At 40.6% G+C, this 26,635-nt stretch overlaps 1 protein-coding gene across 1 annotated transcript in view; it reads right to left on the bottom strand.

Moving 5' to 3' along the window:
• Positions 1-26,635, bottom strand: part of csmd3b (CUB and Sushi multiple domains 3b) — a 1,933,688-nt gene that overhangs the window by 5,753 nt on the left and 1,901,300 nt on the right. The window contains exons 63-68 of the mRNA XM_072571243.1: positions 26,064-26,175; positions 18,509-18,688; positions 13,715-13,780; positions 11,785-11,943; positions 3,850-3,959; positions 321-408 (exon numbers count right to left, since the gene is read on the bottom strand). Of these exons, the coding sequence (XP_072427344.1) occupies positions 321-408; positions 3,850-3,959; positions 11,785-11,943; positions 13,715-13,780; positions 18,509-18,688; positions 26,064-26,175 (715 nt within the window). The remainder of the gene's footprint in view (positions 1-320; positions 409-3,849; positions 3,960-11,784; positions 11,944-13,714; positions 13,781-18,508; positions 18,689-26,063; positions 26,176-26,635) is intronic.

Genomic DNA, 26,635 nt, shown 5'->3' with positions numbered 1-26,635 from the left:
TCACTCTACTTCTTCTGTTGCAGGTGTGAGATTCTAATGTGCTTCATGTCCCTCAGCCACTATCTCTTGAATCATCCACATTCTTCTTAAACTTCGCGAGAGTGAAGGCTACCATTAAATAAAGATAATGAAATGAGGACATTTACCATAATTGAAGTGGGACAGCAGACATAATTGACCTGTTCCTTTGACAGAGCCAGAAAGACTCTTCTAATTGGTCAATGCAGTTGATATCTCCCAAAATAATAAAACAGACAATCATCCTCATTAAATAAAAGTATACATTATTTCCAATTGAATGTGTTTACCACCAGGCTTACCTAGTCTCTGCAGTCCAAACTGTCCATAATCTTCACCCTGTATAAATCCTTGAAAGACATATGTGGCACCATCAGGCTCAGCAGAAACCTTGTAAAATAAGAATAAACTGTCAGAATAAATCATAATGGTGTACTTTGCAAACATTTACAATAGAACAAAAGAAACTGATGGGGAAAAAAAAACACACCAATAAAATACCAGTTTATGGAGGACAATAATATGTAGAGATAATTATGTCTCTTGCCAGTTGATGAGCACATTTTGAATGTGTGACATTTAATGAAGTGCCATTTGGTCCAACTGGCCTATTCTGGAATTTCTGCTTCACTCGAGCTTGAGAATTATAGCTTTCTATTTGTCAGATAATAACAGCAATTACAGCAAGTGTTTACATTTATAGAATAACTTTAATATAACACAGCAATATAGATCAAAATTTCAAAAGCTTCTATGTTTGGGATGGGGAAGAAAACCCCCTTTTCACCAAAAGGTGGTAGAGGTCTGGAATGTACTGCCCCGGATGATAGTTGAGGTGGGAAACCTCGTAACCTTTGATAAGTACTTGGACGAGCACTTGAAATGACATAATGTTCAAGTCATGGGCCTAATTTGGGCAATTGGCACCAATGCTGTTAGTAATACATTTTTGGCAGTACAGACTTGATGGGCAGAAGGGCCTCTTCTGCGCTGTATGACTCTAATGATAAGGCAACATTGAAGTGAATAAAAAGGTTTATCATAATCATTAAGTGGTCGGGGACTGGAGAAGATTTTGGAGATAGCAAGAGGAACGACCATAAAACAATTTGAAAATAAGGTGCCAACATGGGAAATTGGCAGCCTCTGTGATGGAGTGGAAATGTGATCAGACAGGAGTGAAGTACAGTTGAATGTTGTCAGGATACAACTTAAAACTAAGATGTTTCAGATAATGTTACGGAAGGGCAGTACATCAATGAAAAACAAAGTCAACGTCAAAGATAGATCTTTGGGAGATACCAGAGGTAGAGGTGCAGGAGCTGTGCAGAAGTCATTACAAATATTAACTATAAAAAGACAGAAAACAATAGAACCAGGAGAGAGCAGTCCTCTCAAGTTGGATGACAGGGGAGAGGTGTTGGAAGATGATGTCTGATCAACTGTGTCAGGAGCTGCAAACATGTTGAAAGGATTGGTTTGATTTTTTTCCATAGTTTTGAAATAGCTGACATTTATTTTACAATGAGAAACTATAGAAGGGCTATGGTAGCAGTTTGATATCAAATGTGAAGACATTGGATTACCAGGTCACAATTCCTTGAGATAACTGGGAAATGGCAGTCCTGGCTCAGACAGAAATAAATACAGGTATTTTCCTAGTCCTGCATTAATAATGAATGCTGGTGAACTGCATCTTACAGGAATCAGTGTAGAAATCAGTTCAGCAGGAAAAAGAATTAGAAAGAAAAGTCTGGGTGATCCTGTATTTTTAATTGTTTCCAGTGATAATACTTTTCAATGGTCACTCTGACTAATCATAAATCTCCCACAATGCAAGAAAATGCCCATTTTTACTCCAGGAGCCTTCTCTCAAATTACTTTAACAATAACCATGGCTCCAGAAAGATGGACAAGTTATTTTATGAACTGGTCTTATACACTACATACCAAAATTCACATTGCACTAACTGAAGATCTAAATTCTTAAAATAATTGATAAATCACACACTTTACAGCACAATGGTTACAAGACCACCTAAAAGCTCCCGTTCAATGCACACACCAATGCAACTTGAACATATGTCCATCATTCTTTCAAAATCACTGAGTCATGATCCTTCAATTGCCTTCTTACCAGCATTGTGCTTATCTACACCAATGGGGTACAGTAGTTCAAGAAGCTGACTCACCATTATCTTCGGCAAAAGTAAGGCTAAGGCTGCTCAGATCCCCTTAATGCTCTTCCCACAAAAATATCCTGTTTACCTGGGATCGAGATCTTTGGCATCAATTAACCACTTGTGCATTATTGCGTCAAGGCCTTAATAGAAACCTGGCTGAACAGTGCAGTCGCCTGGGTCGAACTTGGGTGGCTGGTGTTATGAGGCAGCAGTGCTAACCACTGAGCCACCATGCCACCCATTGATTCCCTCTTGATTCCTCCAATGTTGCTAAATTATCAGCCTGCTCATCAAACATAAATGGTGGATAAATGGAAATTTTCTCTATTTTCATATTAAAAAGTCTCAAGCCATTGTCTTTAGTGTTTGCTCAAATCTCTGTTATTTAGTTACCATTTTCATGGCAATCTGTTATAATTGTCTGAGACTCAACGAGACTGTTCATAGCTTGATGTGATATTTGGTCTTGAGATGAGCTTTTGACCCACTGACTGTGCCATCACTATGACTGTGTGTTTATTTCTAACTCTGTAATATCATACTTGTCTCAGTTCATATAATGCTTAATCATTTGTCCATTCCATTGTTATTATAGATTCCATTATCATGCACACGTCTGACTAGTCTCCCATATACTACCCTCAGCAAACCTATGTTTATCCTACTGCCTGTATGTTAACTTTGTCAAGTCCCATTTACTTATCAACCCCTCAATAAACCATTGACATTATTTTCGTTTTTGCTTGCAAATCAGTCCATTACTTTAGTCCTCTGGATGTGTGTAATCTTGCACAGCTCTGGAATTCTCTGTGATATTTAATCTTATACAGTCCAGGTGAACTAAGCATCTTAGCTTTTAATTACTTCACAATGCATATGGCTGTGCCTTGAGTTGTCTTGAGCTCAAGCTCTGAAATTCCCTTCCCAGATCTTTGGGGTTCTCTCTGTTTCATTAAAAATTAAATTAAAATGCTCCTTAAAACTTACCTTTGGTCAAGCATTTGGCCCAAATATCACCTTCTCGTTTAATTTTCTACTTCAGTGCTCCTTGAGACATTAAGAATTCTATATAAATATCAGTTGCATTTCTGGCTTGGATAATTTCTGATATTCAGGATGACACTTGGTTAACACGGGCCAACAGTATTAATAGTGAACTCCTGAAAGCCTTTCGGTGTTAGCCTATTTATCATACACGAATCAATCAGTAGAGGCTGGTATTCTCAAAGAAAAAAACATTTTAAACCCATCAAGTTCATACAGCCAATGTATTAAACATTCATTCTCTTCTTTGTGCAAGTATCTTAGAATTATAGGTTTGATGTTGCCTTTGCACAATTGCGTAGAAGAGCTGAGAGAGGCATTCCATTCAACACTTTGCCGAGTCTTCAAAGGAAATCAAAACATGGAAGGACATAAAATGTGCTGTCGACTCACTCACCTTATTTTGGACTATTTGACTGATAAAAATCTGCCTGGTAAGTGAAGCAAAAATCTGTGTTTGAGAATGTTAATTATTTTCTTGGGTTTATTTCGTTGCTTGAATGCTGGTTACGTACTGCTGTTTTTAAGAATACGTTTTAAATTCAGTTTTAAATGAACCTGCCAGAACGAATCCATCTGACTCAGCTCACAGGACCATACTTACATAACCATCCATTGCCCATTTATTTTTGATCTTGCTCATAGAGGTTTGAGCAGCTGCTTTTGCGTGGTACATTAGAAGCATGAGGCGTGCTTCCTGACTTTTGTAGACACCTAAAGGAGCAAAAGGATTAAAGAATTAGACTTTAAACAAAAAAAAGGGCTAACAGCTCTTTGAATCCAAGCTAATAGTAAGGAAGTTAAATATCTAGCCAGTCACATGGATGATTAATATCAATAAGCATCACTTTGTTATTCTCTGACAGCATAATCAAGCTCATGAGGGGTTGAGAATAAATCTTATTTAAGAGGTGGGGTGGCACAGTTGTCAGCAGTGCTGACACTCAGCATCATGGACCTGGATTTGATTCCCAACATGGGCAACTGTATGTGTGGAGTTTACATGTTCTCCTCATGTCTACGAGGGTTTCTTTTGGGTGCTCCAGTGTCCTTCCACAGTCCAAAGATGTGCAGGCTAGATGGATTGGCCATGCTAAATTTCCCCCAGTCTCCAGGTGGATTAGAGGATTATAGAATGGGGGGGAAGTGGAGCAATTGGGAGGGGAGGGGAGCTGGGTCTGGGTACGATGCTATTTGGAGGGTCAGTATGGACTCGATGAGCCGAATGGCCGGCTTCCACATTGTAAGGATTCTAGGTATTCAAACCGTACAACATGCGATCTGCTTAGTATTGGACTTTAATCAGTGTACAATAAATTATCTTTAAGTTGTGCTTTTAATGTGGAAAATTACAAACTCAGTCACACATGAAAGTAAAAGAAGAAAGGAATGGCAATGGCTACCAAATTGCCCAGATTGTTGGCTTTATTGTGTTTTAAGGAGGGGATAGAAGAGGTGAAGCAAAAAGATTTAAAATGGATTTCCAGACTGTGAGGCCAAGGCAGTTAGAAATGTGACCTTCAATAGTACAGCTAAATTGGGGATGAAGCATGTGAGGCTAGAATCAGCAGAATAAAGTTCAGGAGAAATTCACAGGTATCGCAGGAAGTAAAGGAATAATATGCACAACTTAAGTTGTATGTGATGCAAGACATGACTAACAAAATTAATTTTCAATGAATGACAAGAGAGGAAAAGAGCTTGACATAGATTTTCATTGTGACAATTGAGGTCTTCAAGAGATTTATGTTGATTCAGCTGTTTTGCTGATCAATAAAAAAACATTAATTTAATCTGAATGTACTATTCGAAATTGAAAGGATAGTTTAAAAAAAAAGCTGAATGCATTGCTCCAGAAGTTATTACGTTAAGTTTGGTGAAAAGAAAACTAAATTGGGTGAAACGTTTAGCAACTTGAGTTTCAACAGACAGGCAGTGGATAGCGAAAGCCTGAGCTCATCATAAAATACAGATATACTCTCTTGCATAGTGCTAAAGCTTGGTGAAAGTAGCAAAGATTTGATTAGGAACGAGAAAAATAGAAAAGGATTAATATCTGTAAATAGCACAGTAAATGCTAGCATTGAAATGCCATGATCAGGAATTAGACATATAGTGAGTGGTATTGGGAGTGTGGTGCTAGGAAGATACCATCTGAGGAGCAGGAGAATCAACGTTTTGGGCATAAGTCCTTCATCAGATTCCTGATGAAGGGCTTATGCCTGAAACATCAATTTTCTTGCTCCTTGGATGCTGCCTGACCTGCTGTGTCTTTCCAGCACCACACTCTCGACTCTGATCTCCAGCATCTGCAGTCCTCACTTTCTCCTATACAGTGAGTGGTATATACCTTAGGTGCATAAAGCATCCAGAATAGCCACCTCAGACTATGATACCGAAGCAGAGGAACATTAAACTTGAGGATAATTGGGTGCATTCTGTATACACGCAGGTAGGAAATGCTTCTGAAGGATGTATCTCGAGACAGTGGATGTTTTAGAACTGAGATATTTTTCATCTTCAAAGATACCTGGGTGTATTCATGCAAGAAACACAGATAATTATACAGGTAGGGCAAGAAATTGGCACATGGCATGTTAGGTAGGATTGGAGTACAGTAGTAAAGGCAGCCTGCTCCGATTGTACTGGACTTCGGTGAAATCACATCTGGAATAAAGTGTACAGTTTTGGTCTATATATTCATTTGACATAGTCTGCTACATGTGGTACAATGAAGGTTCACTATCCTGCAATGACAGTTGACTTTTGATGAAAAGGTGAGTAAATAGTATTGATATTCCTTTGAGTTCAGAAGAATGAGGTCTGGTTTCACTGAAACATCAAAGATTCTGAAGGGGTTTGACATAGTAAGATGTTGTTTGTCCTGACTGATAAATCTAAAACATGGGGCTTAGGATCAGCAGCTGAAATTAGAAGAAATTTCTTCACTCAATGGGTTGTGAACCTTCACCATTAAAAACAATGACTGCAGATGCTGGAAACCAGATTCTGGATTAGTGGTGCTGGAAGAGCACAGCAGTTCAGGCAGCATCCAAGGAGCTTCGAAATCGACGTTTCGGGCAAAAGCCCTTCATCAGGAACCTTCAAAATTGTCTACCCTAGAGAATTATGAATGTTCCTTGACTGAATATATTCAAGGCTTCATTTCCACAAATCCACCTTCACTTTGGTTCTTTTTCCAGCCTCTCACTTTTACTTATTTAAAACTTTTGTAGTAGTGAAAATATTGAGCAAGAGCAAATATACTTTCAATGGACAGCGAACAATCTGACATAAATCTGGCCATTCTGGCTCAATTATCCTTACATTCATAGAAGGCAAAAAGTTTGTCCATAAATATGTGCTTCTAAATAGCTCAGATATTATTAGAAGTAGGTGAAAGTGAGGATTGCAGATGCTGGAGATCAGAGTCGAGAGTGTGATGCTGACAAAGCACAGCAGGTCAGGCAGCATCTGTGGAGAAGGAGAATCGATGTTTCGGGCAAGAGCTCTTCATCAGTAATGAGGCTTGTGAGCCGAGGGGGTGGAGAGATAAATGGGAGGGGGAAGATTGCTGAGAGTGTGAAAGATAGATGGAGGTGGGGGTAATGGCGATAAGTCAGAGAGGAGGGTGGAGTGGTTAGGTGGGAAGGAAGATGGACCGGTAGGACAGGTTCATGAGGGCAGTCCTGAGTTGAAAGGTTGGAACTGGGATAAGGTGGGGGGAGGGGAAATGAGGAAACTGGTGAAGTCCACATTGATGCCATGTGGTTGGAAGGTCCCAAAGCTGAAGAGCTTATTAAATAGCTTATTTAGTAGCCAGATGACGTTTTCAATGTGCCACGTGTGATACCAGAAAGGTGGGTTGATCGAATAAATTAAATGTTGGTTCGAGGTCAAAGATTAGATTAAATAGAAAATGACTTTCTTAGGAAACTGCTCTGCACCAGCTTGCTGTGCACAATACTTGAATGTAGAGGTAAGGTGGAAAAAGATAATTTGAAATGGTTGGGTCTTTTCAGATGTGTAGACACAGGCATAGCCTAGTGGAGCGAAGTGATCCAGTTCTTTTGTTATGTATGTACAGCAATGGAGTAGTCATCAATGGATGGGATAATTTCTGTCTTCTCTGATAAATTACATTTTCTGATATTTACTACACTGCAGAAAGTAATGTAAACTTATAAGAGCTTAATCAGCAAGATTTACAAAGTGAGCAGCTAAGCGTCAGAGACAAGAAAGTTGACAGAACTGAGCCTAGGCTGTGTAGAATTGATTAAGCTAAATAACCATACAACACCAGGTTATAGTCCAACAGATTTATTTGTAAGCACTAGTTTTTGGAGCGCTGCGCCTTCACCAGGTGGTTGTAGAGGACAAAATTGTAGGACACAGAATTTATAGCAAAAGTTTACAGTGTGATGCAACTGAAATTATATTGAAAAAGATCTGGATTGTTTGTTAAGTCTCTCATCTTTTAGAATGGGTATGTTGGTTTCATAATCATTCTAAAAGATGAGACACTTCACAAACAATCCATGTTTTTTTCAATATATAATTTCAGTTACATCACACTGTAAGCTTTCGCTAAAAATTCTGTGTCTAATCATCTTATACTCCACAACCACCTGATGAAGGAGCAGTGCTCCGAAGGCTAGTGCTTCCAAATAAACCCATTGGACTAGAACCTGGTGTTGCGTGATTTGTAAGTTTGAATTCCCCAGTCCAACACCGGCACCTCCAAATCATGACGAGAATTGATTAACCCCTGCCAGTGCAGATAGCAGAACAAAAGAAATGGTTTCAGAAACTCAAAGCTTGGCAATTAAATATTGATCAGTCCTTCAGATCCTGATTACCCTCCAGAAGTAAGTTGTTGGAAGGATCCTTTATCTGAACATCCAAGAACCAAAATGCTCCGAAATCCGAAAGTTTTTTGTGAAGTTTTTTTCTCATTAACAAGGTTGTTTGGCAAGTAAACAGTTAAGGAGCAGGAGAATCGATGTTTCGGGCATAAGCCCTTCTTCAGTGTGCCAAGCAGGCTAAGATAAAAGGTAGGGAGGAGGGACTTGGGGGAGGGGCGTTGGGAATGCAATAGGTGGAAGGAGGTTAAGGTGGGGGTGATAGGCTGGAGTGAGGGTGGGGGCAGAGAGGTCGGGAAGAAGATTGCAGGTCAAGAAGGCGGTGCTGAGTCCGAGGGTTGGGACTGAGAAAAGGTGTGGGGAGGGGAAATGAGGAAGCTGGAGAAATCTGCATTCATCCCTTGTGGTTGGAGGGTTCCTCGGCGGAAGATAAGGCGCTCTTCCATCAGGTGTCATGTTGCCATGGTTTGACGATGGAGGAGGCCAAGGACCTGCATGTCCTTGGCGGAGTGGGAGTTAAAGGGTTCAGCAGTTGGGTTGGTTGGTACGGGTGTCCCAGAGGTGTTCTCTGAAACGTTCCACAAGTAGGCGGCCTGTCTCCCCAATGTAGAGGAGGCTACATCGGGTGCAGCGGATGCAGTAAATGATGGGTGTGGCGGTGCAGGTGAATTTGTGATGGATATGGAAGGATCCCTTGGGGCCTTGGAGGGAAGTGAGGGGGGAGGTGTGGGCGCAAGTTTTGAATTTTTGCGGTTGCAGGGGAAGGTGCCGGGAGTTGAGGTTGGGTTGGTGGGGGGTGTGGACCTGACGAGGGAGTTGCAGAGGGAGTGGTCTTTCCGGAACGCTAATAGGGGAGGGGAGGGAAATATATCCTTGGTGGTGGGGTCTGTTTGGAGATGGCAGAAATGATGAAGGATGATACGATTTATCTGGAGGTTGGTGGGGGTGGTAGGACCAGTGGGGCTCTGTCCTGGTGGCGATTGGAGGGGCGGGGTTCAAGGGCGGAGGAGTGGGAAGTGGAGGTGATGCGGTGGAGAGCATCGTCAACCACGTCTGAGGGGAAATTGCGGCCTTTGAAGAAGGAAGCCATCTGGGTTGTTCAATATTGGAATTGGTCCTCTTGGGAGCAGATGCGGTGGAGGCGAAGGAATTGGGAATATGGGATGGCATTTTTACAGGGGGCAGGGTGGGAGGAGGTGTAATCTAGGTAGCTGTGGGAGTCGGTCGGTTTATAGTAAATGGCACATCGATCTTTACATTGCTGAGGCTAAACGCCAGCTCGCGGACACCTCCCCCTACTGCCCCCTTGACCATGACCCCACCTCCCACCACCAAACCATCATCTCCCAGACCATCCATAACCTCATCACCTCAGGGGATCTCCCATCCACTGCCTCCAACCTCATAGTCCCACAACCCCGCACCACCCGTTTCAATCTCCTGCCCAAAATCCACAAACCTGACTGCCTCGGCCGACCCATTGTCTCAGCCTGCTCCTGCCCCACCGAACTCATCTATGCATACCTTGACACGGTCCTGTCCCCCTTAGTCCAAGAACTCCTCAACTACGTTCGGGACACCACCCACGCCCTCTACCTCCTCCATGATTTTCGCTCCCCCGGCCCCCAACGCCTTATCTTCACCATGGACATCCAGTCCCTATACACCTCCATCCCCCATCACGAAGGACTCAAAGTCCTCCGCTTCTTCCTTTCCCACCGAACCAACCAGTACCCTTCCACTGACACCCTCCTTCAACTGACTGAACTGGACCTCACTCTGAACAACTTCACTTTCCAATCCTCCCACTTCCTCCAAACCAAAGGAATAGCCATGGGCACCAGCATGGGCCCCAGCTGTGCCTGCCTCTTCATCGGGTATGTGGAACAGTCCATCTTCCACAGCTACACTGGCACCACCCCCCACCTTTTCCTCCGCTACATCAATGACTGTATCGGCGCTACCTCGTGCTCCCACGAGGAGGTTGAACAGTTCATCCACTTTACTAACACCTTCCATCCCGACCTCAAGTTTACCTGGACCGTCTCAGACTCCTCCCTCCCCTTCCTAGACCTCTCCATTTCTATCTCGGGCGACCGACTCAACATGGACATTTACTATAAACCAACTGACTCCCACAGCTACCTAGATTACACCTCCTCCCACCCGGCCCCCTATAAAAACGCCATCCTATATTCCCAATTCCTTCGCCTCCGCCGCATCTGCTCCCAGGAGGACCAATTCCAATACCGAACAACCCAGATGGCCTCCTTCTTCAAAGATCGCAATTTCCCCTCAGACATGATTGACGATGCTCTCCACCGCATCTCCTCCACTTCCCGCTCCTCCGCCCTTGAACCCCGCCCCTCCAATCACCACCAGGATAGAACCCCACTGGTCCTTGCCCAAGTCCCTCCAGATACATCGCATCATCCTTCGTCATTTCCGCCACCTCCAAACAGACCCCACCACCAAGGATATATTTCCCTCCCCTCCCTTATCAGCATTCCGGAAAGACCACTCCCTCTGAGACTCCCTCGTCAGGTCCACACCCCCCACCAACCCAACCTCAACTCCCGACACCTTCTCCTGCAACCATAAGAAATGCAAAACGTGCGCTCACACCTCCCCCCTCACTTCCCTCCAAGGCTCCAAGGGATCCTTCCATGTCCGTCACAAATTCACCTGCACCTCCACACACATATTATACTGCATCAACTACACCCAATGTGGCCTCCTCTATATTGGGGAGACAGGCCGCTTACTTGTGGAATGTTTCAGAGAACACCTCTGGGACACCCGTACCAACCAACCCAACCACCCGTGGCTGAACACTTTAACTCCCTCTCCCAATCCGCCAAGGATATGCAGGTCCTTGGCCTCCTCCATCGCCAGACCCTGGCCACACGAGGCCTGGAGGAAGAGCGCCTCATCTTCCACCTAGGAACCCTCCAACCACAAGGGATGAATGCAGATTTCTCCAGCTTCCTCATTTCCCCTCCCCCCAACTTATCTCAGTCCCAACCCTTGGACTCAACACCGCCTTCTTGACCTGCAATCTTCTTCCCGACCTCTCCGCCCCCACCCCCTCTCCGGCCTACCACCCTCACCTTAACCTCCTTCCATCTATCGCATTCCCAAAGCCCTTCCCCCAATCCCTCCTCCCTACCTTTTATCTTAGCGTGCTTGGCACACCCTCCTCATTCCTAAAGAAGGGTTTATGCCCAAAATGTCGATTCTCCTGCTCCTTGGATGCTGCCTGACCTGCTGCACTTTTCCAGCAACACATTTTTCAGCTCTGATCTCCAGCATCCGCAGTCCTCACTTTGTCCAAGTAAACAGTTCACCCAAGTTGACACCCACTTGATGTGTGTCACTCAGATCTGATGGTGGGGGTGTTGGGGGGGGGCATTGAGGGGGAACAAGTTTGCCAAACAAGTTCTTACTTAGAAATCTGCTTCTCCAGTAAGATTTTTACAAATTTCACCATTAAACTGTTACTATTCTGAAAACCGAAAAATTCTGAATTCTAAAAAGCAGCTGGTCCCGAGCATTTCGGATAAAGGATTTCCACTTGTAATAGAAATACAAAATACATTCTCCCCCACTGCTCAGCATTATAGAATTTATAGTATCATCCAGCTTCTCTTTCACAAATATTATTGCTGAAACTCTACCTGAAAGCTGCAACTCCATATTACTGTTTGTGAGAGTTGCATTTACTCTGCCCGTTGAGGTGTTATAACTCGTAACGGTCAACGTCATGGGCTGTTTCTTCCCTTTGTAATTATAAGACCCCTTCCAAATATAATGCGGGGCAAAGACATCATCTGGAACTGAAAATTGGAAGCATTTTAGTGACTGAATCAGAAACTCAACAGTTTGCATGTACAACTTACTGAAATTAATGTCACAGCATGAAATCAGAAAACAGAATGATAGTTGCCAAATATTATGTTAGAGCTAAATATTATGTCAACATTTAATGTTCAGTTCTATTAAAGTGAATGTTGATTACAAATGACCAATGCAATATGACTTGTTTTAGTCCCGACCACATCCAATGCCCCCTCATTTTAAAAAATTCAACATGAAGCACATTGTGCACAATTGTAATGAAAATGATTTAATTTCGAAATAGATTTTGTGCTAGTATGCTCCTCTTTTCCTTATCCAAGGAAAACCAATATTGTTAAAGTACACATCTCCCCATATTTTGAAGGAATAAGCATTGTCAGGTCAAGCAAACCTTGGAAATTAAATTCCCTAGACACCAATTAGATGAGACAGAGCCCTCAAAGAATACAAAGATAGCAGGAAAGAACTCAGACAAGGAATTAGAATGGCTAAAAAGGACCATGAAATGTCTTTGGCAAACAGCATTTTGGAAAATCCCGAGGCATTTTAAGCATATATCAGGAGTAAGAGGGGAGCTAGGGAAAGGGTAGGTCAGCAATGCGATGAGTTAGATGAAGTGGGTGAGATCCTTAATGAATACTGTGCTTCAGTATTCACAAAGGAGATGGACATGGTGGATGGTGAGTCTCAGGAGGTCTCTGTTGATATTCTAGGACATGCCATCATTAAAACAGGGGTTGTCTTGGGTATTTTGAATAGCATGAAGGTAGACAAGTCCCTGGGACCTGATGGGCTTTATCCCAGAATGCTGAGGGAAATTGCTCGGGACTTGTATGAAATTTTTGTATCCATTTTAGTCACAACTGAGTTCTCAGAGGACCAGGGAAATGCCTAATGCTGTTCCTTTGTTTAAGAAGGGCAATTGGGAAAATTGGGAAAATTTCAGGCGTAATGTTACTGCTAGGGAAATTATCGAAGAAGATTCTTTGGGATAGAATTTATTCACATTTGGAAAAATATAGACTTAGTAATGATAGGCAGCATGGCTTTATGCGGGGAAGATTGTGTTTCACAAACTTGATTGAGTTTTTTGAAGAAGCGACAACTATTGATGAGGGCAAGGCAGTAAATATTGTCCACATGAAGGCCTTTAACATGGTCCCCCATGATCGGCTGATTCAAAATATGAAGTCACATGGCATCCATGGTGAGCTGGCAAGATGGATGCAGAAGTGACTTAGTCTTAGAAGACCAAGAGTAATGGTGGAAGGGTGTTTCTCTGACTGGAGACCTGTCACCAATGGTGTTCCACAAGGATCACATCTGGGACCCCTATTGTTTGTAATATACATAAGTGATTTGGAGAAGAATGTAGGTGGCCTGACAAGTAAGTTTGCAAATGACACAAAGAGTGGATGAACTACAGATAGTGAATAGGATTGCCAGATGATACAGTAGGATAAAAATAGTTTGGAGACTTGGGTAGAAAAATGGCATGAAGTAAGCATCATGTGTCGGCATAGACTTGGCGGACTGAAGGGCCTGTACCTGTGCTGTTTGTTTTTTTTTGTTTTTATTATTACTATTCTTATTATGGCAACAATTTGACACGTATCAGACCAGAAAATAATAACTGCAATGCAACTCTTTTTTCTGAAAACAAGAATGCCACAAAAAGTTAAAATGTAATAGTCCCATGCACACAAGTGGATAACCAAGCTTATCAAAGTTTTAATAAAATGGGCCTACCATTCAGTTTAGGGCTTGGGGTTCCAATTGATGGCCTGTTACTCTTCTCTGATCTCTTTGAACCAGCTGTGAAAACCAATAGTAAGAAAGTTCAACAAATCTCTTTATTCATATGTCAGTAATTTCCATGGGAGTTATTTGGACGTCTGGTATAATTTTGGTGGAACATCAGCAGTTATTGAGTTGAAATGTAGTCAATGACTAAGTCAGAAGTTTTTTCATGATGTTAAAGTTATGTCAGGTAACAAGGGAACATTTGCATAAATGTTACCACATTGCGCAATATCAAATTTTGCAAAGCTAAACGTCTGTGTCTAGGTTTTGCACTGCATCTACACTGCAGAACAAGAACATCTCTTGAATAGCCACTCTAATCAGGTCTCTATTTGTATCTGCCATCTTTAGATTTCCTATCAAAAACTTGCAGCAACCATCTCTTAGTCAATTGTGGAAAATGACTGAGCACCAATGTAATTATTTAAATGAACCTGAATCCAAAATATTGGCTGGAGTTAAAAGTTGTATTTGTAATGGATGGAGTCCTGTTCCATGCATTCCATTTACTTACATTAGTTTATATCTGTTTAAAATCAAAAATGAAATTCCTAGTGAACATAGACATTTTTTTCATACCGTTATAATATTTATTTACGAGCAGTTGTAAACTATTGCAGCATGGGCAGTCCACATAACTTCAAAATTATCTGCATCAGATTGTACCCACCCCATTCTATGTGCCCATCAATAGCCTACTCTCCATTGATTGCATTTCCAAGTCTTGTATCATCTAAAAACTCATTCTACCTAAGTGGAGGTAATTTACATATAAAATGAAAATAAGCTGTCATAGATCGCAGAGGAACTCACTTCATACACATTCATGTGTTTTAGTTCGTAGATGCAATAACATCATAACAGTATCATGCTTCCTGCATTATTGTTTTGTGACTTTGTAATCTTAAACATTAGCTTCAGTTAGCTATACTAATACTAATGAACCATAATTGTTTACAGCACGGTTGATATTTGTTTTACATTACCTAAACCCACTTCTGACTTCCAGTCAGAAAAAACATTTTCTCACCATTACTCTTTGTTTCTTCTCTATTTGCCATGTATACGTCAAAATCATCATCACGTTAATAAGATATTTTATTTTCTAGATACATCTATTAAGTGGCACTTTGTCAGTTGTCTGAAAGTTCACTATACAATTAACAACCATGTTGTTACTTCATCAAATGCTGACCATGGGCCACAAGTGTCTCAAAATAATTGAGCAAACTTTGTTGTAACCTGCATCTGATAAACCGGTAAAAATTATATATCCGAATTTCAAGAGGTTTACTGTATTATCATAATATCCACAATGTCAGAGTGGATAGCTGAGGGCTTTCTGCCAATAAGTTTTTACTTAAGACAAAGTTGTTTTATTTTTTAAGTCATGTATGTTGTAAATGAAGGAGAACAATGTACGCTCCATGCAGGACATTTCTATTACTTATGAGACCATAAGACATAAGACACAGGAGCAGAAATTAGTCCATTCAGCCCATCAAGTCAGCTCCACCATTCAATCATGGCTAATAAGTTCATCAACCCCATTTTCCTGATTTCTCCCTGTCACCCTTGATCTCCATGATACTCAAGAACCTATCTATTTCGGTCTTAAATATACTCAATGACCTGGCCTCCACAGCCTTCTGTGGCAATGAATTCCATCGATTCATAACTCTCTGGCTGAAGAAGTTTCTCCTATCTCCATTCTAAAAGGTCTTCCCTTTACTCTAAGGCTGTGGGCTGTCCCATATTTCTGATGAAGGGCTTATGCCCGAAACATTGATTCTCCTGTTCCTCAGTTGCTGCCTGGCCTGTTGTGCTTTACCAGCACCACACTTCCCAATAGTATTCTGTAAATTCCAATTGGATCCCATCTCATCCTTCCAAACTCCATCGAGTATAGTCCCAGAGTTCCCAAACTGTCCTGGCATGTTAAATTTTTCATTCCTGGGACCATTTTTGTGAACCTCCTTTGAAACCACTCCAGGGTCAGTACATTCTTCCAGAGATATGGGGCCCAAAACTCCAAATATAGTCTGAACAGAACCTTATAGATCCTCAGAACTACATTTCTGTTTTTATATTCAAGTCCTCTCAAAATAAATGCCATCATTTCATTTGTCTTCCTAACCACTAGCTGAACCTACAAGTCTACCTTGAGACAATCCTGATCTAGGCCTCCTAAGTCTCACTGCACTTCAGACTTTTGAATTTTCACCCCACTTAGAAATTAGCCCATGCTTTTATTCATCTTACCAAAGTGCATGACCCCACACTTTCCTACATTGTACTCCATCTGCCACTTCTTTGCCCATTCTCCTAACCTGTCCAATTCCTTCTGCAGCCTCCCTGCCTCCACAGAAACTTCCTGTCCCTCTACCTATCTTTGTAGTACCTGCAAACATGGCCAGAATGGCCTCATTTCCTTCATCTAGATCGTTAGTAAATAAAGTGAAAAGTTGTGACCCCAACAAAGGAAACTTGCAGAACGGCACTTGTTATCGGCTGCCATCCTGAGAAAGACCCTTTCATCCCCACTCTCTGCTTTCTGCCAGACAGCCAAGCTTCTATCCATACTAGCACCTTGCCTTTAACACCATGTGCCTTTAACACCTTGCCATCTTACTCGGCAGTCTCCTATGTGGCACTTTGTCAAAGGCCTTCTGGAAGTCCAGGTAATTAACATTGTTATGCACTAGGACAGACCACTCAAAACATTCTTGAGCAGGCAAACCAGGCCATAACTTTGCAATTTGTTTTGGTAAGTGTACGTGAAAATTACCCAGAGTAAGATAGCTAGGTTAATTACTAGGTTTTAAAACAGACAGAAATTCATTCACAAAATTGCATAATGAAACACAATGAACAGAATAAAGAACCCCTACAGAACCATCTATTCAAACTGGAGTTAATTATGCTGTTCTGAATATACACAACAGTCCCAATAAGCAAATCAACATAAAAACAGTACAAATGGAACAGATGCTTACAGGTTGAAGTTGGAAGGGCAGAGAGAGGGAGAGAGAGAAAGAGAGAGAGAGAGAGAGAGAGCCTGTTTCCATACTGCTGAACTCCCAACTAGCTCTGGACCGAACTGCTCAGCTACAGAGCTAACCACTCCCCCTTTCATTATACAGGTCACTTCTAAAACATCACCACTTTGGCCTGAAGTCTCATCTATTTGCATTTAAACAAAAAGGCGTCTCAATACTCTTTAATCTCTGTACCAAACAAGTTTAATCAGAACCAGGAGCTGATTTATGATCCCTCTGAATAAAACCAAGGACACAGTACCTTTGAGAAAAAAAAGCTTTCAGACAAAAAGGATCAGCTTTGTGACAACATCCATTGGCTCTCCTTGATTGAACCGGCCCACTACCTCCTCAAAGAATTCTAGCAAACTTGTCAGGCGTGACACTCCCGTTGATGAAATCATGCTGACTTTGTCCTATTTTACCATACACTTCCAAGTATTCAGAAATCTCACCTGTCACAATGGTCACCAAACTCTTACCCATGACCCAGGTTAAGCTAATCAGCATGTAATTTTCCATCTTTTGCCTTACTCCCTTTTTAAACAGGGGTGTCATGTTAGTGATCTTGCAGACCTTTGGGACACTCCCTGATTCCAGTGATTCCTGAAAGGTCACCACTAATGCATCTGCTATCTCTTCAGATTTCTACCTTAGAACTCTGGGGCGTAGTCCATTTGGTCTGGGTTATTTATCCACCTTCAGGCCATTCAATTTTTCTAACACCTTCTCCTTGGTGATGGCTACCATACTCAGCTCTGTCTTCTCACTGTCTTGAATTTTTAGGATATTACTCGTGTCTTCCACCATGAAGACTGAATCAAAGTAACTATTGGTTCCTCCGCCATTTCTTTGTTCCCAACTACTATCTCTCCAATGCCATTTTGCAGCGGTCCAATATCCACTTTTGTCCTTTATATATGTAAAGAAACTCTTATAGTCTTTATTTATATTACTAACTAGCTTACCCACGTATTTAATCTTCTCTCTCCTTTTTTTTGTTGTCCTCAGTTGGTCTTTGTAAGCGTCCCAATCCTCTGGTTTCCCACTGCCTTATATCACATTATATACTATCCCTGACTTCCCTAGTCAGCCATGGATGCCTCATCCTCCCTGTATTATGCTGTTTTTTCCTAAGGATGAATCTTTTTACTTAGTGCGTCTTTTACATTAATTATATGAATCTTTTGATCATCCAGAATATTTGATTAATTGGCACACTCATGGTCCCATAAGTGCTGGTTAATAAAAGGTTTGCTGAAATTAAATTCATGTGTTTTACTCGGTAGATGCAATAATGTCATAAAAATATCAGGATTCCTGCATCATTCTAGTGACCTTGTAAGCTTAAGAATTAGCTTCAGCCAGCTATATTTATGCCAGTGAAGCATTACTGTTTATATCATGGTTGATATGTGTTTTATCTTACTTGCAAGAAAACATTTAGATCATAAATAAACCAAAATTTGAGCATGACTCAGCATACTATGTCATTTTCACACTTAAGCAAGAACCGTTTATGAATCTAAAGTGGCATCAGAAATTATGACTGACACACGTAAGACTGAAAATTGCAAGCATTTGTTCTCACTTGCCAGACATCTATTCCTGTAATTTTCAACAAAAGCTTTGAGCTTATGGCACTTGAGTGATTACTGAAAATGATAGGTCTAAACTGGTGGCTTTTAAAGAAATGTCTCACCATGACAGATGGGTGATTTTCCTGTCCATGTTCCATCAGACCGGCACGCTCTGTGTTCTGATCCTCCAGCTAAGAAGAATCCAGGTTGACAGGTGTACAGCAATACATAACCCAGTGAAGGAAGATCCATCCCAACTACATTGGTATGGGCAGGTGTTTCTGGCTGTTTGCAGTTGTGTGCTGCAATTACATATGAATTAGGTTGAAAACAGTAGCGACAAACGGAAAAATAATAAATAACACTTATTCCAATCAAAATCTTTTCTTTACAGCTTTCTGCAAAGAGTTTCAAATCATCTCAAAGTAAACAAAATTAGTGGTAATAAGATTATTTATTGATTATTACTGACTAATATTCACCTGGTGGTGGGTTACTGTTTGTACCTTTGAATTCATCAATAAAAATAAAAATTGCACAAGGTGTATCACAGGTCACTGATCAACTCCCAATTGTTTTACATCTCTGACAAAGTTGAGTTCCATTCCTTGGAATATCAGTGACAAACTTCAGAAAAATAACCATCAAGAAGAAAACTGAAAAAAAAAAGGTCTGTAATAACATTTCTGAACAGGTTGATTAGAAAAATAGGTTAAAATAAAAAAAGGGAGGAAATGATGACGCAATCACTCAACAGGACATAAGGATAAATAGAGATGCAGGAGTGTATGGTTATTTCTTTTTATCAGCATTTAAATGAGAATTAAACAAGGCAAATTGAAAAGGAAGAGAAACATATCTTTCACCTCACTTTTATTGATGCTTCTTCTACATTGGTATTAAGACCGTAAGAAAGAAAAATCACCTTGAGCCTGTTCTGTCATTCAATAGGATCATGGCAGGTCTAACATTCCTCAAATTCACTTTTGACCTTTACTCCATTACTCTGCGTTTCCGGACTGATCGAGAATCTACCAAACTGAGCCTAAAATTTACGCACGTTCCCTGCCCCCTCAGCTCTCTGTCGCAATGAATTCCAAAGAGTCTCAACCCTCTGAAAGAAGAAATTCCTCCGTATCTCAGTCATAAAAAGGCACCCTTTTATTCTGAGACTATGACCCCTGGTCTTACATTCTTCCATGGAGGGAAATATTTTCTCAGCATTTACCCTTTTATGAATCATATATGTTTCAATGATATCAGCTCTTCAGTAAGGACAGTCCCATTCTTTATTCACAAGATAATCCTTCCACACCAGGGATTATCCTCGTGAACTTCCTCTGAACTGCCTCCAATGACACAATACCTTTCCTTAAATAAGGAGGCAAATGCTGCTCACAGTACAGCAGATGTATTTTCACCAGCACCTTGTACTGTTCAGTAAGACTTTGTTACTCTTACAGGGAGAAAGTGAGGACTGCAGATGCTGGAAATAAGAGTCGAGGGTGTGGTGCTGGAAAAGTACAGCAAGTCAGGCAGCATCCAAGGAGCAGGAGAATTGACATTTCAGGCATAAACGTGGATCCTCCTGCTCCTCGGATGCTGCCTGACCTGCTGTGCTTTTCCAGCGCCACACTCTTGACTTACCTACTCTTGCACTACAACATCCTTGAAATAAGGGCTAACTTTCCATTAGCCTTCCTGATTATCTGCTGGATGTGTGTGCTAGCTTTCTGTGTTTCAAATACAAGTGCCCTCAGTCTCTTTGTGTTGCAGCTTTCTGCAGTTTTTCTGTATCCAAGTAATATTCTGCTCTTTTGTCCACCCTTCCAAAATGAACAATCTCATGTTTTCTTATATTGTATTCTATTTGCCCACTTAAGCCATTGATACCTCTCTACAACCTGTCTCCTCTCCACAACTTGCCTTTCCACCTGTTTTCATTTTGTCTGCAAATTTGACTACAGTACATTCGCTTCCTTTCTCAAAGTTATTTATGTACACTGTAAACAGTTTTGGTCATACAGTCATATAGCATGGAATCAGACCCTTCAGTCCAACTTGTCCATGCTGAAGAAGTTTTGCAAACTAAACTATTCCCACTTGACTCATTTGGCCCACAACCCTCTAAACCTTTCCTATTCACATAGCTGTCCAAATGTCTTTGAAATGTTATAACTGTACCAGCATCTATCACTTCCTCTGGCTATGAACACTATGTGTTCATTCCACATATGAACGACCAACAGTATGAAAAAGTTACCCCTCAGGTCCCTTCTCAAACTTTCGCCTCTCACCTTTAAAATATGTCCTCTATTTTTAATTCTCCACCTTAGGAAAAGACCTTATCTGTGCACCTCATAATTATAAAAATCACCTTCTTAACCTCCTGCACCCCAATGAACAAAGTTTCAGCCTATCCAGTCTCTCATAATTTTAAATGCTCTGCGATTACAACTTTTATAATAGACTCTAACATTTTACCAGTATCAGATATTAAACTACCTGGGCTATGGATACATGTTTTTGTTTCCCTCCATTTCTGAATTAAAGTATCATATTTTATAGTTTTGCAATCTTTTGGAACTCTTCCAGAATTTAGTTAAAATCACACAACTTCAGGTTGACAACCACCTGATGAAGGAGCAGTGCTCTGAAAGCTAGTGCTTACAAATAAACCTGTTGGACTATAACCTGGTGTTGTGTGATTTTTAACTTTGTATACCCAGTCCAACACCAGCACCTCCAAGTCATGACTTCCAAAATCTAAGTATTCTTGGAAAAATATCCCTCAGCTACATCCTATAATATATGAGGATGCCTTCCTTCAGGTAGGGAACTTTGCGATATTTAACCCCATTAGATTCCTTTGCATTTTTTCTCCAGTGATGACTTTTGCATTTATTTTCTCTCCTCCTTTTTCCCCTTGAATAATGTACAATTTCCGAATGTTAATGGTGTCTTTAACCCTGAAGACTGATGCAAAGTATTTATTCAAATCCTCTGCCATTTCCTGGTTCCCCGATGTTATTTTCCCTGCCTCATTCTTTCATGGGCCTTTTTTGTCTTTGACCTTTCTTAAAATACATTTAAAGAAACTCTTGTTGGGTATCTTGATATTCATTTTAACTTTGGATGGCTAAAAAAGCATTGGTAATAAATGTTGACCCAGCCAATGATCCCCAAATAACAAAAGATAGCAAACAACTCCATTTTGCCCAATTTTCCTTTCTTCCATCCCTCTCTCTTCTGTTGTAATTAACAATCCTCTTTCTGGACTCACCTTCTGTTCTCGCTCACACTTTTTATCTATCCCTAATTTTATTTGAACTGAGTGGATTGCTGGTTAAGAGTTAATCACTTTGCTATTGGTTTGGATTTACAATCCAGGCCAGGCCAGTCCAGACCAGGTATGGATGGCACATTTCTTCCTCTAAAGGACATCGGTGAAATATTGGATTTTTTAAATGACAGTCCTGATTACTATTACTAATATTAGCTTTCAATTCTAGATTTTATTTCTATTAAATATCTCCTCTCTGGCATTTTTGTCCCCAGAGAATTTATAGAGTCATAGTACAGCACAGAAACAGATCCTTCAGTCCAACTCATTCATGCCAACCAGATATTCTAAATTAATCCAGTCCTATTTGCCAGCATTTGGCCCTTATCCATCTAAACACTTCTTATTCATATACCTATCCAGATGTCTTTTAAATGCTGTAATTTGAATTTGTATTTGGAGAACAGTATTTGCAGATACATTCCATTTTGTTCAAAAAGTGCAAAATCTGTAGGCAATCAATCCATGTGACATTTTATAAATGCCGACTTTGGAAATAGAACCAGTCTGACTCAAGTTTGAAATGCAAACAGACTCTAACCTCAGACCTGCAATGCATTGTCTGAGATGTCACTTTGTTTTATTAAACCTTAAGTTATCTCAAGAATATGACTTGAAAGAAGTTCTGAGATTTACATATTAATAAATCGAAACCTGCACCCATTCTAAGAGAGGAAGGACTTCACAGCAATCTAAGTTTGTTCAATATATCATATCAGTTGCACGACACTGTGATCTTCTGTGATAGATTCTATGTCTTATGATCCTGCCCCACTAGCTACCTGACGTAGGAGCACCACTCTGAAAGCTCGTGCTTCCAAATAAATCTGTTGGACTATAACCTAATGTAGTGTGATTTTAACTTTGTCCACCTCCTCATCGTAATTGTACCAGCCTCCAACACTGTCTATGGCAACTCATTCCATACAGGCACCATCCTCTGTGTGAAAAAGTTGCCCCTTAGGTTTTTTTTAAATCTTTCACTTCTCACCAATCTGGACCTTTTGGATTACTCTGGATTGTTAGCTCTGCAAAATTTCTGGTATGCCATTTTCTGCCCGACAGTCCAATGACACCAGGTTATGCTCCAACAAAACTAGCTCAAATCACAAGCTTTTTGAGCACTGCTCCTTCATCAGGTGAAGTCACTTCATGGCCAGGAATGGCTCATGATTAGGTGATGTCAGAATCAGACATAAGTAGAGCTATAGAGGCATAGAAGCACAGAAAATAGAAGTAGCATTAGGACATTTTGCCCTTCCGGCCTGCACTCCCATTAAATATAAGAATGGCTGATCATACAGCTCAGCACTCTGTTCCCACTATCTCCCCATACCCTTTGATCCCTTTATTCCTGAGAACTATATCTGACTCCTTCTTGAAACAATCAATGTTTTGGCCTCAACTTTCTGTGGCAGATGTTTCTGCAGGTTCACTACTCTCTGGGTGAAGAAATTTCTTCTTATTTCAGGGAGGATAGGTAATTCATGCAGCCACTTTGCTAATGATGCAGTGAGAGAACGCATGGGGCTTTGTGGTGAAAAGCCCTCCAAAATACTCACTCAAAGCAATTTGGACTTGGCTAAAATAATGTAAGATTCATCCCATGGATGGAATCTTGAAAGGGTCTGTGTGATGTGGCTCTGGCAAGATTTGCAGTAGAATTAAATGAGAAATCAAGTGAGACCAATCTTGATACCAGGAGTATGTTTACTCCACCTTTTATGCTTTTCATAAGATGTGTGGCAAATTTCTCAGTATGACTTGCATTTGACAGTCCACTTGCAGGAAGCTTCCGCACTGGTAACTATCATTGTTACAATGTTTCAGCAAGGACATGTGCACTCAGGGTCATGCACCCAGCTCATGGACTGGACCAGGCTGTACCTCCGAGATATTTGCTCACCGTCACAGTGCAAACTTGCTTTCACATTGGGTGCTCTCAGCATCCCAGTCTGGTATTGCTTTAGACTACCTTTTTGTGCTTTACCCTTTCTACCAGAGAACCAAGTCTCACATTACTTCTGTCTTTGCCTTCCCATTTAGTCTAGACACAAAGCTAGGTAGCCTGTCACTGTTAACAGCTTACCTCAGTCAAGCAGATAGCCTTTGATCAGACAGTCTTAACACTGTCAGTCAAGGGTAGCCACCAACATGAGTCAAGGGGCTTGCAATTAGCTCACTTGCTCCTATTCAAGATAATAGATTAGGATCTATTACATACACCCAAGAGACCAAATAGTGCCTCAGGTTATCATGCTGACCAGAAGACAGCATTTCTGACACTGCAACCCATATTTGGCACTAAGTGGAATGCATGCCTAGATTTTTGCATTTTAAAGTGAGAATTGAAGTGATGACATTCTGACTCATTGAGAAGAATCCTGCTGATGGAAGTACAGCTTATACTTCTGTGCCACGAAAATGAATTGTTGAATATTTGCTCATTCATTCAGAATGCTTCTATTGTGATTGTTAATCCACTTTGCCAATTCAGTTGCTTGTCTGTAAGGAATAGGAGCATTATTCAATTTTATTATTAAGACTAATAATTGAGATTCATTTGAATACCTCATGGTCGTAAGATTAGACAGAATTTATCAAATGCTTTGGAAATAATTTGAACTGCAAATAATAGTTGAGGACAGACAAGATGCAAACATTTTTAAAATCTCAAGGACTGTAGCCAACCTGTACCCTCAACTGATATAGGGATGGCTCGATATCAAACATATTTTCAGAAGGAAGGCTGTCCATGCACCTCGGACCTAACTTATCTTTCCAAATTCACCAGGCTGAACCTTGGGAAACCCTCACATGAAGGGAGGCAAGGTTTAATTTATGGAAATATTAAGTGTCTTCCCAACACTGTTTGTGGGTCAAGAATTATGGGAACACCACCTTCCTGCTCTGTCTGCCATTTGGCTTCATTCCCTCTCCTCCACCTAATGGCTCTCATGACTAGATCGAGACTGCATTCCCTCAACTGTTCACACGAATCATGGGCTGGAATGCAACCGGGATCAAAGATCCAATGCCATGCTCTTATGCCCATTGGGATCGGGCTCCATCTTCACAAGATCTGGACACCTCCAGTCCATACTAACACTAATCCAGTTGCAGACTTCCCACCTGGGATGTGGCAATGTCCAAAACATTGCCATCCAACAGCAAGTCAAATCAATCCATCAAGTTGGTTTCTGGGCAGAAAGGCTGCCAGAATATAAAAATATACACTTTCCAATTTGAAGTGGTCTTGAAGGGTACAAAAAGGTAATTATTAGAGTGGAAAGAAGTTGTGTGGAAGCTCAATATCAGCAAAGTTTCAATGAATTGAAAGGCTTATCTTTTAAGCGATTTTTCTTTAAGGATAGTGTACAGCAGTTTTTTTTTGTTTAGTCATAAATTAAGGTCATGCCCGTAGAGGAAAGCCTACCTGACATGTCATGTCTTTCCTTTTGCCCATTATATCCCATGAAGCTTTTTAAGCTTTTGAAAATCCATTTTATTTCAAGTTCTGCATAATCTCTAATCCTCCCAGATAATGAAACAAACCCCTGGCATATTCAAACCATTTCCTCGCCATTGCCACTCCCGTGGGCAACATAGTTCCTTAACCTTTCTTTTCCCCAACTCTATCTAGCCCCAGCAGCAACAACATTGTTAGGTCACTTGGAATATCTGATCATCAGCTATCCATCACTGGAGAAGCATTGTGTAAAAAATAATTAATCATTTTACTCAATGTAAAAATGTCAGCAGGTTCTGACGTTCACTAAATAATTTGTTTTGATACTGAGTTAATTACAGTATTTAAGCCAAAATAGTGCTGAATTAAAATCTTAAGAGAAATAAAGGTTGACTTATTTACTCCAAGACTAAAGACAACAAATCTTTTCTTAACTGTAGAATTAAAGAATCCTACATTTATTACAAATACCTAGTTCTCTTTCCATCACAACTTCAGACAGCCCCTGCAGAATTATTTTCAATCTGTTATATGAAAATAAACTTAATGAAACAATGAAACAAAGCCTTTAGGTATGCAAGGCTAAATGACAGTAAAATGAAAAAAAAACATGATCAGTGCCATATGCAGATTGGATTTTCAAATGCTGAATATGATAACATTTGAATCTAATAAGGATTACATAAAATTCCTATCGCTTTCCTTATTCAACTGAACTGAACTTGCAGTTCAGATAAAAGATACTCTGCAATTTTAATATTATCCAGGCAAAATTGGTCTGTAACAAGCATTGATTAATATATGCAGAAGCTGTCATGTATGTCACACTTCGTTACCAAACATACTTAAGGATTAATTTACATACGTATGCATTCTGGTTGAATTCCACTCCAGGTGAGGTCCGGAAGACAAATCCGAGTAGTCGATCCTTGCAGTAAATGTCCCTTCTTACAGTGAAATTGCACAACACTTCCCACCTGCAAAAAAAAGGTTGAAAAACTGAGACCAGTTATTAGCAATGTTAATTCTACACTTATCTTTTAATTGATGACTGTGCAGTATTTAGCAAGCAGTTCTACACCTTTTGCAATTAGACAGTATTCAAGGTTAGGATGCAAAGGCTAATATAATAATGTTTTGTTTTAATCATTCCTGGCTGAGACAAAGCAGCTAATGCATTTTATAAGTTAAGAAAATGGCTTTCAAACTTGCATCAATTTGTAGCATTTATTACCCCAATTTTGTCACAGTTCACGACTTAGTACAGTATTGGGAGTCTTCCAATGTTCTTTGTTCTATGTTTCCAGTGTGCTTTCACAATAAAAGCAATGTCAGAGATGCATTGTTCTACATAAATTGAACATAGATGTTTCAAAGCAAATTTACAGTGAAAGCTTAAATATTCCAGTATAAAATGAATTTCAATATAACAATATT

The sequence above is a fragment of the Chiloscyllium punctatum genome, chromosome 5 (genome assembly GCF_047496795.1).
Source record: "Chiloscyllium punctatum isolate Juve2018m chromosome 5, sChiPun1.3, whole genome shotgun sequence".
Taxonomy (NCBI): Eukaryota; Metazoa; Chordata; class Chondrichthyes; order Orectolobiformes; family Hemiscylliidae; genus Chiloscyllium; species Chiloscyllium punctatum.
The sequence above is the reverse complement of the archived record's forward strand: the minus strand, read 5'-3'. Positions and strand labels throughout refer to the sequence as shown.